Here is a 17,500-nt window from a genome sequence, read left to right as displayed (position 1 = left end):
GCATTAAGGAATGTCCTGGAACCAGAATTTCACCAGCTGATATAATCCACCTGAGGCTCAAGATGGCATTGTCAATTAACTCTTAGCTCTCAAATGTTTGGGTTGGATTCCACTTCGGATAAAACCATCTGCCAAAAGAGATGCTTGTTTTCTCTAAAAATCTGGCTGAACAAATGCAGAATTTGGTAAATCCTTCTCTGCCTGTCTATACTGGGTCTTTCTGAGTCAACTGCCTTCCATAACCTTAAGAAATTACAAATTTACACCAATCCCAGCTCAGTCAGATGCAGAATTACTGAATTATACTAATGATATTCTAGCAGATTGGTCACTTTCCAATCAAGCAGGTTCTCTTGTTTAGAGTTCGGATGTAAAAAAATGGCCTTGGCCTGGTGAATATGATTTAATTTCATATAAATTTGGTTGCATTGTGTACTAGATTATATTAAATTGGGTGGATTGTAAACTGTGGAGTCAGTCTAACAAACCTGAGATGAGGTTTGTAGGTTTCTTAACAACCATAAACACACAATAATAAACCTTACACACAATCTCATCATTGACCCACACTCCAGGTTAAATCAAGCCTGAGACAAACATTGTGTTCTGGTGGAGAGAGTCATCTGATCTTGAATAAAGCTACTGAAGTCAAAAGACTTCAAACAAGCACATATGTTCAGAGACACATCGATGGAGAATTAAAGATAAAAACAATAGAAACAAGTTGGAAGTGGCTTTTAAAGTGCACAGCATGACAATACAAGTGTTTTTGGAGAGCCAGATGTTTTACATTCATTCTGTGTTTGCGTGTCTCCATTTGTGTGTGTGATGTTTTCCCTAGAGGAGAGGTGAGCAGCTTATCACACAGTGAAGAGAGAGATTAGCGAGCATTCACTCGCGCTCTGGAAACACATGCCAGATGGATGCTGGCCCATAACCTTCCTCCTTGTGTGTAATATATATATATATATATACATATATATATATATATATATATATATATATATATATATATATATGTATTTATGTGTGTGTGTGTTTTTACTGATAAATAGATAAATAAACGAACAAATAAATAGTAAAATGCACCAAAAGAAATTAAAGGAACACCTCATAGATAGATAGATAGATAGATAGATAGATATTGTTTCTGTAAATATGCCCATAATGTTATATATTTGCTTCAGAACATTTTTAAAAATCTCTTTCTAACATAAATTATTTTTGTTACATAGTTTTAAGGTTCAAGGTGAACTAAGGCCCTGTCCCAAATGGCGTACTATACCCTGAGGTCTTCCTCCAAGTAGGCACTTTGGTCCACACTTTCCTCGAGCTGTGAACCTGTGATGCACGATTGATCAAGGTTTTAAGGGTGTAAAAGTGAACACTTGGGATAGTCCTCAAGACTTCCTTACTTCCTGTTGCGTTTAGTCTGTCGCTCTTCAGTGAGACTGGCATAGAGTTGTTTTCTTTACTTACTAAAGATTAAAACTTCATTTTCCCTGGAAGACAAATTAAGTTATCATTTCATTAATCCTTTCAACAGAAATGTTCATACTAACAATTTAAAATACACTGTAGCAAAATAAGCTGACTTCATGCAGTAGTTTTATCTTGACCATCCTTTGTGATTGGTCCTTGGTCACAGTCTGAAGGGGTTTAATGTAAGAGAGTGCAGTTTCATCTGCTTTGAATCGGTAAAGGCACACTAACAGAACTCGTGAGATTCCTTTACAATCTTAAATGACATGGGTCAACATGGCCTTGTGGACTTTTTTATGGACACGCGCAAACGAGGACTGCTAGACTTCAAGTGCGCCATTTAGGACAGGACCTATATAACTTCCAGCTTTCGGCTACAAGTCTGCCTTCAAACTTTGGGTGGCTCAGTCTAGCAGTGGAATGATACCAAACTGCACTGATGGAAAAATGATTCCAGTTGTCCACATTGGCTACTCCTATACTGTTATGACATTCAGCTACATTCTTCAGTTTTGCTCGTTTTTGTCTATTACAGCTGGCCATGTTGTGTCCTGATTCACAATGGGAAGTCTGTGCAACATCACTAAAGAACTGCACGCAGAACATTAACTAGATTAGATAAATTCGATTTTGGGGGAGACAGACTTCCATTACTTGTTGGCTACATTTGCTACGTAGCTGCAGTGCAAAGCTAAATAAGCAAACGACGGTCACTAATCATGTCTCAGCTGATCTACTGCATTTGGGACAAGGCTGAAAAAGTGTAGATGATATATACAACACTACTGTACCGTCCACTCTTATGAAATCCAGAGAACCCAGAGAGAGAGAGAGAGAGAGAAACAGACAGACAGAAAGAGCACAAGAGAGTCAGACAGAGAGAGGCAGAAAGAGAGAGAGAGGCAGGAAAACTCTGTCAGGGCCAGCATTCACTCAACCCCTAGACAGTTTGTGAAATATAATAATAATAATAATAATAATAATAATAATAATAATAGGCATGTACAAATACTCTAGATCTTTTTAATCATGCTCTAATACTTGTCTAGTAGTCTTACTAGACAGAGAGAAAGAGAGAGTAGGACAGACAGAAAAAGTGCAAGAGAGACAGACAAACAGACAGAAACAGAGAGAGAGAGAGAGAGACACACACACAGACAAAGACAGAGAGAGAGAGAGAGAGAGAGACAGAGAGAGAGGGACAGACAGACAGAGAGACAGACAGACATAAACAGAGAGAGAGAGAGAGAGAGAGAGAGAGAGAGAGAGAGAGGGACAAACAGACAGAGAGACAAACAGAGAGACAGACAAACAGACACAGAGAGAGACAGACAGACAGACATAAACAGAGAGAGGGAGAGAGAGAGAGAGAGAGAGAGAGAGAGAGAGAGAAGGGGGGGGGGGCTTGAACATGGCCCATCATTGTGTAGTGCTCTAAGGAGAGCAGACAGAAACAGGACAGTGACAGTAAACAGCTCGCGCACTCCAAACTCCCATCCTTTGTTCTCGGGCCTGGAACGTAACCGAATCACGCGCGTGCAGTAATCTGATTTCAACACGTAGCCAATCAAACAACCTCGGAACAACCTCGACACAGAGAGAGAGAGAGAGAGAGAGAGAGAGAGAGAGAGTATGAAACAGAGAAACAGGGTGTGCATTCCTGTGCTTTACAGGCACACGAGGGCGCGTGTTTGTCTCCTCCCCAAAGCCGTGCACTGTGCGCGAGCCATCAGGGTCACATGCTTGTCATGAACTCTCCCACAACCCAACACTGCAGGATCACACGTGCAAAAAAAGCACGTGTTTAATTAACACCTTTCACCTCCTAGTTATATAAAACACTGTAACAGTTCACTGTAACTATACAGTGTGTATTTTTGTATGTAAATATATATAAGCAAGCTTCATGCGTTCGAGCCAAATGGGCGGGGCATAATGAATCACGTGTTCGTGTTAATACTGCACGCGCGCTCATACCGCAATACCGAAGCACAGCATGTGTTAACGTACTTAGAAAGAATAGAAGAAGAGAGCAGAAATGCACACTAGAGCTTAGAGCTGCCCTCATTTATAGCTCCAACACCACACACACACACACACACACACCGCGCCCAATGCAGTTCCGCACTCGAGCCTAAAACCCGGACCGTCCGAGCGCGAGATGCAGTGACCGCCTCATAAAGCGGACACGATCCCCGACATCCCCCGCTGTAGTGTTCCCGGATCTGATTACCATCCGCTCTAACGGCTCTCAGATCCGCCAATGCACGCGCTTGGAAAAGAGAATTCACATGCACTCACATCCGCTCGGCTGTGGACAGCAGCCCGCCTTCCACCATCATAGTGGGGAGGAAATCCAGACTGTAGCACGACGACATGGATGTGTTCTCCTCTTCTCCTCTTCTCCTGTTCCACACGCGTGTAGTCTGCAGACGCGTGCCGCCGAGCTCCCGCCTTGTCCCGGGATCTTTCCTTCCCGTTCCTGTTCAGCCCCGGTGTGTCCTGTCCTCCTGTGCTGTCCTCCTGTGCTGTCCTGTCCTGTCCTCCTGTCCTGTCCTGTCCCAGAAGCCTGACAGTGTGTGGGACTGAGCAGTGAGATGGAGAGGGACAGGTGCAGCCGCACACAACACTGAGCACTCACACACTCTTAACCGCTCACATTCTCACGTGTTTACACACTCCTCCTCCTCCTCCTTCTCTACAATCCTTCACCCCCTCGCATTTAGATAGATAGATAGTCATTGTTACCCAGATGAGGATGGGTTCCCTTTTGAGTCTGGTTCCTCACAAGGTTTCTTCATATCGTTTCAGGGAGTTTTTGCTCATTAGGGATAAATTTATAAATTTAAAATGTATATTAAATTTATATTCATATTTATAATTTATGTATTTCTGTAAAGCTGCTTTGTGACAGTGTCCATTGTTAAAAGCACTATACAAATAAAACTGAATTGAACAGATAGATAGATAGATAGATAGATAGATATTTTACTTTTGATAAATAAATAACGTCATCTTCTCTGGACGTATAAATCTGAATAGTAAACCTGAACAGTTTTTTTTTTTTTAATGCCATATGGTTTTTGCGCAGTTAGAATAAGGAGTAGATAAATACTGAAATGCGCACTCGTTTATTTCTGCACTTCAGCATCATCTCCCATCACGTGGACCGTGGAATGGATGAGCTACTTTGCTTTTGTTTCTCCCCCTCTTCTGTACCTCCCGGGGGCAACCCTTCCTTACTTCAGCTTCTCTAGCAGGAAATGGGTCATGGGAAACACACACACACACACACAGACACACACACATAAAGAAAGCCTGTGCAACATCCTTCTACAACGCAAAGCTATCTAAGCGTCTAACCATCTGTACCGTCTAACTGAATGTTCATCTAAAGCCATGAAGCCTACATCATTTACTATGACCTAGGATTGTACCTACTCAATATTTTGATAACTGATTCTGGCATAAAACTACAAGTTAATATGTTATTTGTCATGATATGGAGTATTTCGTAACACAGCTTTGTATTTGTGTTGTATTGCCCCTCAATGCCCACTATACATTTTGCAAACATGGAATCAGTGGTTATTTATTGATTGTCAGGCTTTTGATTTTCTCAGAGTGTCCTTTTAATCTGTCTTATTGTTGCTTCAGCCAGTTCTTACGCAACAAAAATCCAGAGTTCTACATCAACACTTAGTGTTCATTAGGTGCCACAGAGCCACCCTTGAACCCACACTTAACCCTCATCTGCTCTCCACTGTGCTCAGATGTCTATACTACGCTAAAAATCTCCATGTAAATGTATTAAATGTATATTTGTAGACACATAAAGCCTGCTTAGCTTTCCACAAATATAGGGGATTTTTATTCATAAGTAAGCAATGTTGTTCTGCCATCATTACATTGAAGGATTTCCTATACACTTGAACCTAACAGCAGTACGAATAATTGTACTTCAGAGGCATTGGGGCCATTTCACAAATGCACATGCAGTACAGTTGAGAAAACTCATAACATGCCCTCAGAACAAATGCAATTATTCCAGCAGTCATTCTAACAAACAGTTAAAACAGTAGCTTATGAAGAAAAATAGTTATTCCAGCTGCAGTCTCGGTAATGCATGGCCTCTATACCTGTCAATCCCAGTGAAGGAGGCGTGGCACCCAACACGTGTCAGTCTCAGTGATGGAGGCATGGCTTCTATACAAATCAGTCCATGAGAAGGAGGTGTGGCATCTATGCATGTCCGTCCCAGTGAAGGGGGCGTGGCCTGTGTGCCTCTCCAGCAAGAGAGCCAACACTGCTCAGTCATATTGCCCTACATCACATCATCGCATCACATCATCAGAACAGTGGCTCATTTGAATGCAACCTTTATACCCTAGATCACTGATCATGTATTGAGTTTTTGTCATCAATAAAGAATGGGAGCAGGTAAGTATGTTGGTCTTCTAGCTCTTCCCGAAAGACTTGAGGATCAGTAACCACTGATATTTGTCCTAAGGCCAAATGACTTGTTTTCCCCAGGCTTAGCCGTGTTAGCATACCCATGTGACCACTGAGACATACCAGAGACATGCATATCTGTGCAGTTATCTGTGTCTCCAAGCTACAATACCTATACTAACATGACAACAGTGCTGTCTGATAACCAGATGCATGTGCGAACACGTGTGAGAGACAGCAGATACCTATATAAAATGTATCTGTGTGTGTCTTGAGGGCAGGCTACCTTGAGCTGAAATATATATCACTGAAATATTCTGTGCTTGTCAGCAGAAAGTCTAAATTGTGTCAATATTTCTGTAGTAAGCCTCTCTTCTTTGAGTACAAACTGCCTCTATTAGCAGTATTAATGCATCGATATCCAGACCTGCCTTAACGAGCTCTGTGCAGAAGAAACATGGGAGCTGTGGGTAATTTTATTAATGTGTGTGTACGTATTTGGTCTTTGAAACTCCTGAATTGCGAGCTTAATCTAGCATGCTATTGCCAGGACGCTCCACAAATGCTTAATTTAACTCGAACACGGATTGGTAATATTTCACGCAAGTGCTGTATTTTCACAGTGGGATAATGGAGCAAAAAAAAGGCAATTTGATGAATTCAGAGCTTTTCTGATGGATTCTCAGCTCTTAAAGGAAAGAAACAGGGCTCGAGGAAGAAGCTAGGGAGAAACGAGCAGGATGGAAGAATATGGGGCACTTTCCTTAGCTGCCATTTATTATTTAACCCGAGTGCAGCACCCTCATGGAATATGTCTCTGTGTGAGTGTGTGTGAGTATTATCACAAATCAGCTTCCTCTGCAGGGAGCCAGGACCTTCAGTGTATATTGGTGTAATAGGTGAAACGGTATGATAAGCATAATGGTTTCAGGTATATCACTATATTGCCTGATAACAATTTCCTGCTGTCAAATGGAACATTACATTTTTTTATTACACTGCAGCTACAAGGTTTCAATTAATAGGGTCTTTACGCCTCAACACCTGCAGGCACGGCTAGGGCAACTGAAAATAAATCCTGTGCTATTTTGCTCTTGCCACTTGCTACTTCCTGACACTATAGCCTGCTGGTCAACTACAGCAAAAAACATCAGCTTGACATAGTCGCTACGTCCGGTTTAAACACGTTAATATTTTATTGTATGTTGAACTGTACTTACAGCAGATAATGGCACTATCCTTTCAGTGAATTCGGAGCATATCTTTTCAAAGACTCTGGATTTAATTTGATTAAGTTTAATTTAATTTAATTGCATTTTTTTAATTTTGCTGTCTGCTCCTGTCCTCCCTCACGGTCAACGGGACAAGAGTTACAACTCCTTCTCTCTTCTCTCACTCTTCTGAGTAGTGCATTCTATTTTTTTTTTAAATGACATTTTTTTATAGTCAGCATAAATCGTTAAACGCTCTATTCCTCTTTTGTCGGAATGACTTTAATGCAGATTTATGTCCAGTTCACGTAGCCATTCCTACAACTGTCGATACTTAAAGGTCCTAGAATAATGTTTAAGAGGATCACGATTAGCCTTTGGGAGTTTTTTAAAGAATAAGGTACATTTTTATAGGCTCTCAGAAATGTTTCTTTTCCAGTATACACATGTATAATGACATCAATGATATAACCATTTCAGATTTCCATATCTTAGTACTCCATCATACCCATAATTTTCATTAATCCCCTTGTGCTGTCCAGTATACACATCCCTACATTAACCTCGACACCCCCCTCCCTCCATCTTCCTCCATCACTCTCTCTGTCTTTTCTTTCAGGGTCTATGGAGGCTGAAGCTGAAAGCTGTTTGTCGCTGCTGTAATCCCTTTATACGCACAAGACAATGGAATTCAGCCCCCTATGGGTCACGCTCCCATTCTGTCCCTCATTCCTTTCTCTCTTCCTCTTTGTCTCTCCCCTCTCATGGTTCAAAGGTTACTCTCTTGGCATTGTTAGCACTGCCCTCCCTCTCATTTTCAAGCGATGCTGGCTCTTTGTGGAGCTGCTATGGGCAAAGCCCCACCCTACCTCTCTATCCATCTTTCTATCCCTCGTTCCCCTCTCTCTCACCATCTCCCCTGGGCCTGGACCCAGCTGGCCTGTAACACATATTGATTGACCATGTAGGAGGAAGACACAGAGAAAGCGAGGGAACAAGACATAGAGTGAGGAAATGAGAGTGAAAGAGAATGGGAGAGCGAGAGAGAGAGAGAGAGACAGACAGACAGCAGGCCCTACAGGCTGCAAAGCACAGGGACAAAAATAGCACATCCAGAAGTTCAGATCGCAGACTGAGAAGCATCAAGAGAGAGAGATGCATCTAAACAAGCAAGAGAGAGATGGAAGTGTGTGTGTGTGTGTGTGTGTGTGTGAGTGAATGTGGGTCAGTGAGCAGGAGATGTAGCTTCATCCATCTGTGTTTTCGTTACAGTAGTAATACATGTGTGTTTCATATAGTTATCTTTCTGTATGTACAATACACAAATGTGTCATTTTATGAATTGCAAATTCATAATCAGATTCATACCTACGACTGTAATCTGTTTTGTAAGTACAATCCTGATATCTTCAGGGGCGGGGTCAAGCAAATAACTGGAGAGAGATGAGGGGGAGGAGCCAGGTGGACACCTTATATGAATTGATTAGCTGTACTGATCTGCTTATTAACTATACTGTTCTAGAGGGATGGGGCTAGATAGAGGAGTGTATGTAGATGTTCCAGAGATGTGAGGGGGCGGATCTAGGTGGCGAGACTTGAAGGAGCAGGGCCGAGTGTACACTCTAGAGATCAAAGGGGTGGGGCTTATACATTAAATGTTGAGTGTTAATGTGTAAACCCATAATTCAGCCATTCATTTATTCCTGTTCAGAAACTATGAAACTGGGAATTCATAAGCCAATATGCCAACAATGATTTCAGAATTCAGATACCAACTCCACTGGAAGGATATGGATGGGGTACGTGTACACAGGATGCATCTATGCATGCACTTGGATCTGCCTGCGTGTGCGTGAACAGACGCATCGTCGTATAGACTTGCTGGCAGCATTCAGTCTGAAATGCCTGTGTGTGCGTGTGTGTGTGTGTGTGTGTGTGTGTGTGTGCTCATGAATATTTGATGAACTCATGGATTATGCAAAGCAGCCCGCAGACTCATTTGGGCTTCTGAATAAACACAATGGATTCAGAAAGCACGACCTAGAACAAATTTAATATATCTCTCTCTCACATACACATGCGCACTCACATACACAAACACATATGTGTGTGTGTGTGTATATATATATATATATATATATATATATATATATATATATATATATATATATGTATATGTATACACATCCTGCAAGAGGGCATCATGTCAGTAATACACACACACACACACTCACAAATGTGAGATTAACAGAGTAATAGAGTAATGAGATTATTATCAGAGACATGTAAGCACACACATTGGCATGCACTGTGATGAGATTAATATCTGAACCATGCACCCATGGACTCATAAGCACACACACACACACACACATCATGATCCAATAAAGGATTTTGGTTTTGAATGATTGCTCAGTCTCAGGATCACTAATCTGTGTAATATACATCCATACCTCATTTTATATAGCCAGGATAACGTGCATGACACATGAGCCACAAACACACAGACGTGCAATCAATCTGTACAAGCACTCAGTGCCAAATGCAGACATTTCTTTCTTTCTTTTCATTTCTTTCTTTTTTTCTTTCTTTTCATTTCTTTTCTTAGTGAACTTGCATCAGATGACCTGGCTTTCTAGGTCACTTGAAATAAACCCAAAAGAGACAGTTTAGGACAAACAACATGTTCACATCTTCTTCAACGCTGTTTAAAAATCATCATTCCTCTCATGAAGAGGCCAAAACTTCACTGTGCAAAATTTATGGCAAAGGCTGTACTAAAAAAATGTAGTGTATTTAAGGTTTAACACCATTTTGTTCACTACAAATGGCATCACTATTATTCTAAAGCATGGAAACTAGTAAAATTAAAGAAGGCCTTTCTATGTGTAGGTGTAGCCAACCATACACTGTGGTGCCAGTTTACATATAATAAGTACACAGTCACTTATCATCTCAAGTGTATATGCTACAGCACAAAACAGCTGGACTCTAACTTCCAGTGGTATTCAGTAAAGCCCATTACTCAACCAAATCACCATAACATTTATAGATCTTACACATAAACCTTACACAACAAATTAAACCATATCAGACTGTCATTTTTAGAGCATTACTGCTTCTCAGTTCTTCCATTCTTAAGAAAGATATCAGCTGTATAACTAGCAGCCTCCATTTTCTTCTGTCATCAAACTTCTGTGTAAACATATAGAAAAAACGGGTGGGTAGTCCAGCTTCCTGTCTCTTTTTCTGCTCTGTCATTTGTATATGGGTCTAAGAAGATTAAATGTGCATACACTGCAGTACATTTTACATTATTAACAGGCATAAATATGATATAATCTCACTATTTATTTATCAGACAGTAGGATGAAACTACAGCATGAAATACATCTCGAGGATTGAAATAAAGATGTGTTACATACATACATACATACATTACAATTATAACTAAATAAAAGTCACAATAAAGTACAAAAGTCTCAGTGACATATTCTAAAGAATATTAATTTTTATATAGCTGCTTTGAAAACACTTTTTAATCTTAGACTAAATTTAACTATATAAATTTAAACTATATAATTTTATCCATCATTTTTTTTTTCCACCATTTTATTTTCATATAAAACATATAATTCCATTGTAAAAAAAATTACAACATAATCATTGCAGAACACAAATATATGGACAAATGAAAGGATTTATTGTAGGTATGAAAGGGTTAACCATGAATGAAGAAAATGTGGTTCAGTCTCAAATCAGCTAACAGGAGCCCCTAAAACACCCAGAGAGATTTCAACTGGAGCGACTTCTGGCCCAGTGCAGTCGACCGTAACTGGTTTAAGTGGATCAGCCTTGGGTGAAAATGACAGAGACTATGTCTCTAGATGTTTTACATTCGTTAGAAAGTTGAGTTGCTTTCTTTCCTTTCTTTTCCTTCTTGTTCTCTCCCTGTTTTCTTTCCTCCTACCTCCATAAACCTTGCCTGTCTCTCTGTATCTGATCAGCTAATCCAACTATCTCTCTCTTTTCTCTCTCGTGTTCTCCTCATTAGTGAAAAACCCAGGGAGCAGCGGTCACAGATTCTCATTTATTTTCATTTTCGAAACTTGTGAAGCTTCACTGAGCCTTCAGTTCTACTGCAATCATTCTGATAGAAAAACACACACATACACACATGCACACACACACACACACACACATACAAACCAAAATGTGCTCAAACCACATACTCACCATATATCTGTATGCCTGTTGTGTCCACATATTTGGTTTTCTATCCTTGTCCCACATACACACATGACAGCACTCTAGCATAATGCATAGTTGTTTAAACATAACCACTAGGGCTTTGCTTCACCACAATGGCAGGGTTTACAAGCCACTAAATACAGACTACAAATCCCAACATTTATAACAGAGGTTTTACAGGGCTCATAAGTGTGGCTTAAGGATGGAAATGTAGTTTTTCATGCCCGTGAGGTACAAATTACTGAAAGGATTAGAAATAGCATCTGTCATTACTTCCGGCCTGTGCAGTGCAAGGTGCTCTTCACACACACCCACACAGGAATATAACAAGCAGGCCAATATACGACATGTTGCACTGTTAGTTACACATCTTACAATCGATTATAATTACAGTCACTGAGGCAGTAGGTATCTACAGCAAGTCAATTCATAATAGTGATAAGGTTACTGGCAGAAATCAATAGGCCTGTTGGTATGGAATAGTATATTGTGTCACAGTGTCTTGAGGTGAATATAAAAGCCATATTCTCTGCAGTTTTAGTCTTAACTGTATATTAGTTTTACACACATAGAGTCATAAATCATGTGCCAGATGTGAATGCTTTAAAAGGTCTGTTGAAAACACCCAATCGTGGTAAGATGATAGCTAACACATGGACAGGAAAGAGTCTTTCACACATACGCTCAAACACACCTACATAGTGTGGTAGGTACGGACAGTACTGTTTGACATATCTTTACTGGAGGCAGGAGATATATAAACGCAGTAGACAACTGTATGTGTGTGTGTGTGTGAGTGATGTCAGGAGGCATTGGCTATAGTCATTGGGGAGATTCATGGTCCTGTGGGGCATATTTAAAAGCCATTTAGTAAGAGCACACTCAATGAGCTGGAAGCCATAAATCCACTCTTTAAACCAACATGCCCTCCTTCCAGCCAACACAACTGTCCTGTTCCAGTCCACTGCACCACTCCGATACCCCTCTACCCCATTACACTCCAATAGACTACATTCTAACACCCTTATACCCAATTACACTCCAATAAAGTACATTCTAACACTGCTATACCCCATTACACTCCAATACAATACATTATAACAACCCTACACCCCATTACACTCCAATACAATACATTCTAACACCCCTATACCCCATTACACTCCAATACAATACATTCTAACACCCCTCTACCCCACTACACTCCAATACAATACATTTTAACACCCCTATACCCCATTACACTCCAATACAATACACTCTAACACCCCTATACCCCATTACACTCCAATACAATACATTCCAACACCCCTCTACCCCACTACACTCCAATACAACACATTCTAACAACCCTACACCCCATTACACTCCAATACAATACATTCTAACACCCCTATACCCCATTACACTCCAATACAATACATTATAACACCCCTCTCCCCCATTACACTCCAATACAATACATTCTAACACCCATCTACCCCATTACACTCCAATACAATACATTCTAACACCCCTCTACCCCATTACACTCCAATACAACACAGTCTAACACCCTTCTACCCCATTACACTCCAATACAATACCTTCTAACACCCCTCTACCCCATTACACTCCAATACAACACATTCTCACACCCCTCTACCCCAATACACTCCAATACAATACCTTCTAACACCCCTCTACCCCATTACACTCCAATACATCACATTCTAACACCCCTCTACCCCACTACACTCCAATACAATACCTTCTAACACCCCTCTACCCCATTACACTTCAATACTCTACATTAAAATACATTCTAACACCCCTATACCCCATTACATTCCAATAAACTACATTCTAACACCCTTATACCCAATTACACTCCAATAAACTACATTCTAACACCCTTATACCCAATTACACTCCAATAAACTACATTCTAACACCCTTATACCCAATTACACTCCAATACAATACATTCTAACACCCCTATACACCATTACACTTCAATACAATACATTCTAACACCCCTCTACCCCATTACACTCCAATACAATACATTCTACATTACACTCCAATACATTCCAATAACCTACATTCTAACACTGATATACCCCATTATAGTCCAATAACCTACATTCTAACACCCCTCTACTCCATTACAGTCCAATAAAATACATTCTAACACCACTATACCCCATTACACTCTAATAAACTACACTCTAATACTCCTATATCACATTACATTCTAACAATGCTATACCATATTACACTCTGACAAAATACATTCTAGCACCCCTATTCCCAATTACACTCCAATAAACTTCATTCTAACACTCCTATATCCCTTTACACTTCAAAAAACTACATTCTAATACCCCTCTATTCCATTACACTCCAGTATATCCTATTACATTTTGGAATGTCCTATATCCTATATATTATTATACTACTATATGCCAATACATTCCAATAAACTACACTCTAACACTCCTATACCCTTTATACTCACACTCCAACAATCTACATGAGAACACTCCTATAGCCCATTACCCTTCAATAAACGACATTCTATCACCATATATCCTATTACACTGCTATATGCCATTACACTCCAACAAACTACACTTTAACACCCAAGTACTCCATTAAACCCCAGTAAACTATACTCTAACACTCCTATACCACATTACGCTCCAATAAACTAAATTCTAACACCTCTGTACCTCATTACACTGTCTAATTACATTCTATTAAACATTTTAACACACTATAACCAATTACACACAAATAAACTAACTCAACAAACACAACTGCAAATACACTGCAATTATTGTAATGGGGAATGTAGTATGTAATATCACAGTAGTACATACTACATTCCCCATTACAATAACCCCATTACACCCCAAATCCTCATTCCACATAACCCCATAAACCATTGTACACCATATACACACATCCACACACACATTCAACACAACACAATTATTGCTCAATTCCCACATTATAAAAAATAATAAACAGTGAGAGAAAAATGAAGGAGAGAGAGAGAAAAAGAGAAAAACAAGCTGTGAAGTGGTTGACAGCCGCATTGTTGGACTGTCCCATTGTCGACAATGCTCTCATCAGCTTATTCGTCCCTCCCTCCCTCTCTCTCTCCCCACCACTCTCTCTCTCCCTCCCTCCCTGCTTCTCCCCTAAATCCCACTGTCTGAGAGACATGCAAACAAAAGCGGAACATGGTTCTGGCAGCAGGGTGAAGCTCAGCCCCCTCCCTCGCTCACTCCCTCCTGCTTTTCCCTCTTCTCTTTTGCAAACCGTCCTTCATGCAAATATTAACGTCACAAAAATGTGGGTTTGACTTTACATGCTTACTATGTGTTACTCAAATGCAGATAAATGAAAACAAATGTAACATTCATGGATACGAATAAAGCAATTTTGTAGTTAAGTGTTCAGGGCCAGCATCTCACAGAGCAGTTGCTTTGAAACCCAGTTTCAGCTGTCCCTTGTAAGTGCACTGCAAGTGCTTTCTTTCCTCTTGGTGCACACGCACACACACGCGCACACACGCACACACACACACACATGCGCATGCTATCCACCTGAAAATCACTCCACATTATGCAGATTTGATCTCTACTCCTGTCTCCTGTCATACATAAATGGTGAGATAGAAAGATACAAGCTGAAAATGTTACAGTATGGAAAACAAGGGAGTGTGGCACCGACAAAACACACACACACACATCCTACAGCAAGTATGAAACCCAGCCGTGTGACTGTGTGTGTTACCTCAGCAGCAGCTCCTCACTGGTCCTCATGGTGATGGGGTTGTTGGTGGTGGAGGAGTAGCGCATGCCATCCACACACACACTAGGCACAAAGCCTCGTTCAGATGAGTGCTCCAACATCACTGTAACTCAACACGCGCGCACACACACACACACGTGCACTGCGCTGCGCACACTCACACGCACACACCCACGATCCTCGCGCTTTCGACTATGTCCGTGTGCACGCTTGTTCCAGTCTTTCTCTTTGCCTTTCTCTTTCTCTTTTGAATCCCGCCAACGTCCTCTCGTTCTCTCGCTCTCTGGTACAGCACTCCCACACACTCACCCAGCCCTCAACCCTAGCTCTCCTCCTCCCCTCCCTCTCTCTTTCACTCTCTCTCCCTCTCTCTGCCACTCTCTCCTCCTACCTCCCTCTGTCGGATTCACTCGGCTGTAATAACCCTTTCTGACAGCTCATGTTGTTGTTGTGGGCCAGTGGTAACACTGTATTGCCTGCTGTTGCCCCAGACAACTCGATCCAGCCTATGAGAATACTGAGCAACCTGACATTCTAATATATGACAGGTTAACATCTTAATTATGCCTCTATACAAAGTATTTTAATGTGCAAGTCATAATAATAATAATAATAATAATAATAATATTAACAACAACAACAACAATACATACATACATACATATATACATACATACATACATACATACGTGTATACCTGTCTATATATTTTAAGCAGTCATAATATTTTAACACTGTGACAATGTTACAGTGCTACAATATTCTAATTTAGTACTGTAATGTGAACTGTGATTAATTCTATACTAGGTCATTCTCTAGTAACAATAATAATATTTATATCTACACTTTAACATCCTGAAACTGCAAAACTGCAAGAAACTACAAAAATGCACAATTCAATTCAAAAATTCAAATATGCTACATACTAAAATATAATACTCTAAAAATTTTTCAGTCTCTTTTACAATTGATAATAGTAATTACAATTTTTTTAATAATGCCCAAAATCGATACATTGTAGTTACTTACATCCTAACATAGCACTTTTTATTTTTGCAACATTCTGACATTATAACCCTTGAATATTGTTCATTTTAATGTTCTAAAATTTAAAGATGCTACATTATAACAATCGAATATAACATTTTATGGCACTGCAGTAGTTTCCTGTTATAGTTGAGGTTGTAAGTTCGTTTGGTGCCTGTGGTCTTTTATACGCCTCTTACCATAACAGGAAAGCTTTATCATACAGAATGCTTTAAATTAACAAATTAAGGCTAATCTTATCCTTAACCAATGTCATATCAGATAACCTTAAACTCTGGAAATACAGCACCGGTTCTGTAGTATTGTAGTATTAGATATTTTTCAGTACCACCATACTGCACTGTATGTTCTAATACGGATAGTTAAAAGAAATCAAAATATTTTACATTCTCTAAAAAATGAAGTTGTAATATAAGTAAAATATAAGTGTCCTATATTTACTTACTAAATTACACATTTCCTTGTTGCTGGGGAGGTACCCTTACCTTTTGTACCTTTAATATGTATCTTTCACCTGGAATTGTGGGAATCGTGCATATTGTGTAACTTTAATTAACAGTTATCTGTTTATAAAATTATCTTAAAGGTGTATAACATAATAAGAAAATCTGAAACAGTTACGCCATCAATATGCCATATGCATATAGTTCTGTCTCTGTTAAGGCAAATTAGTAAGGCTCTGTCTTTCTGTTATTAAGTCTCTCTGTCTCTATTAAGGCAAGTCTTTGTTGTTCTTGGCATTTTATATGGTGTAATTAATGATCCCCTTACTCTTGGCCCTTTCCAAGTCAATGTTCTGTTTCAGTCATCCATCCATTCTCTGTACTGCTTAACCTACACAGGGTCGTGGGGTAGCCTGGAGCCAAACAATCGCGCATCCACTCACACACACATTCACACACTACAGACAATTTGGAAAATTCCAATCAGCCTACAGCGCAAGTCTCTAGACTAGGAGAGGAAACCAGATGTTATAGGTCATTTAATTGGAAAGTAGAAAACATATACCATGATTTATTTTTTCATATTGTTTCATCCATAATGTCACTTACAATAATTTATCTGAGATATAGAGTATTTATTTATGATGTTTCATCTGGTTACTACTTTAACTATAAATGTAAAATCCGCCGTTTTAGTTAACATGCAACATACAATGCTTCTGGTCCAAACCCTGATAATGCAGTATTTTATGGTATTATTATAACAGTCCACAAATTATCACCCTTGTGCATAACCATTGTGGTCTGTCT

General features: G+C 39.8%; 1 protein-coding gene across 24 annotated transcripts in view; it reads right to left on the bottom strand.

The window, feature by feature from the left end:
• The window catches only part of celf2 (cugbp, Elav-like family member 2), a 154,140-nt gene that overhangs the window by 81,780 nt on the left and 54,860 nt on the right, over positions 1–17,500 (bottom strand). For 22 of the 24 annotated variants that reach the window (XM_026923106.3, XM_026923108.3, XM_026923111.3 and 19 more), the window contains exon 1: positions 15,183–17,500. This exon is cut by the window's right edge. The exons of 1 other annotated variant lie outside the window; for it this stretch is intronic. In XM_026923106.3, coding sequence (XP_026778907.1) covers positions 15,183–15,301 — 119 coding nt within the window. In that variant the 5' untranslated portion in view covers positions 15,302–17,500. Of the gene's footprint in view, positions 1–3,783; positions 4,544–15,182 lie in introns of those variants that run through there. One more of the 24 variants, XM_026923116.3, reaches the window with a different exon arrangement.

The sequence above is a fragment of the Pangasianodon hypophthalmus genome, chromosome 18 (genome assembly GCF_027358585.1).
Source record: "Pangasianodon hypophthalmus isolate fPanHyp1 chromosome 18, fPanHyp1.pri, whole genome shotgun sequence".
Taxonomy (NCBI): domain Eukaryota; kingdom Metazoa; phylum Chordata; class Actinopteri; order Siluriformes; family Pangasiidae; genus Pangasianodon; species Pangasianodon hypophthalmus.
This window is presented reverse-complemented; position numbering and strand designations above follow the sequence as displayed.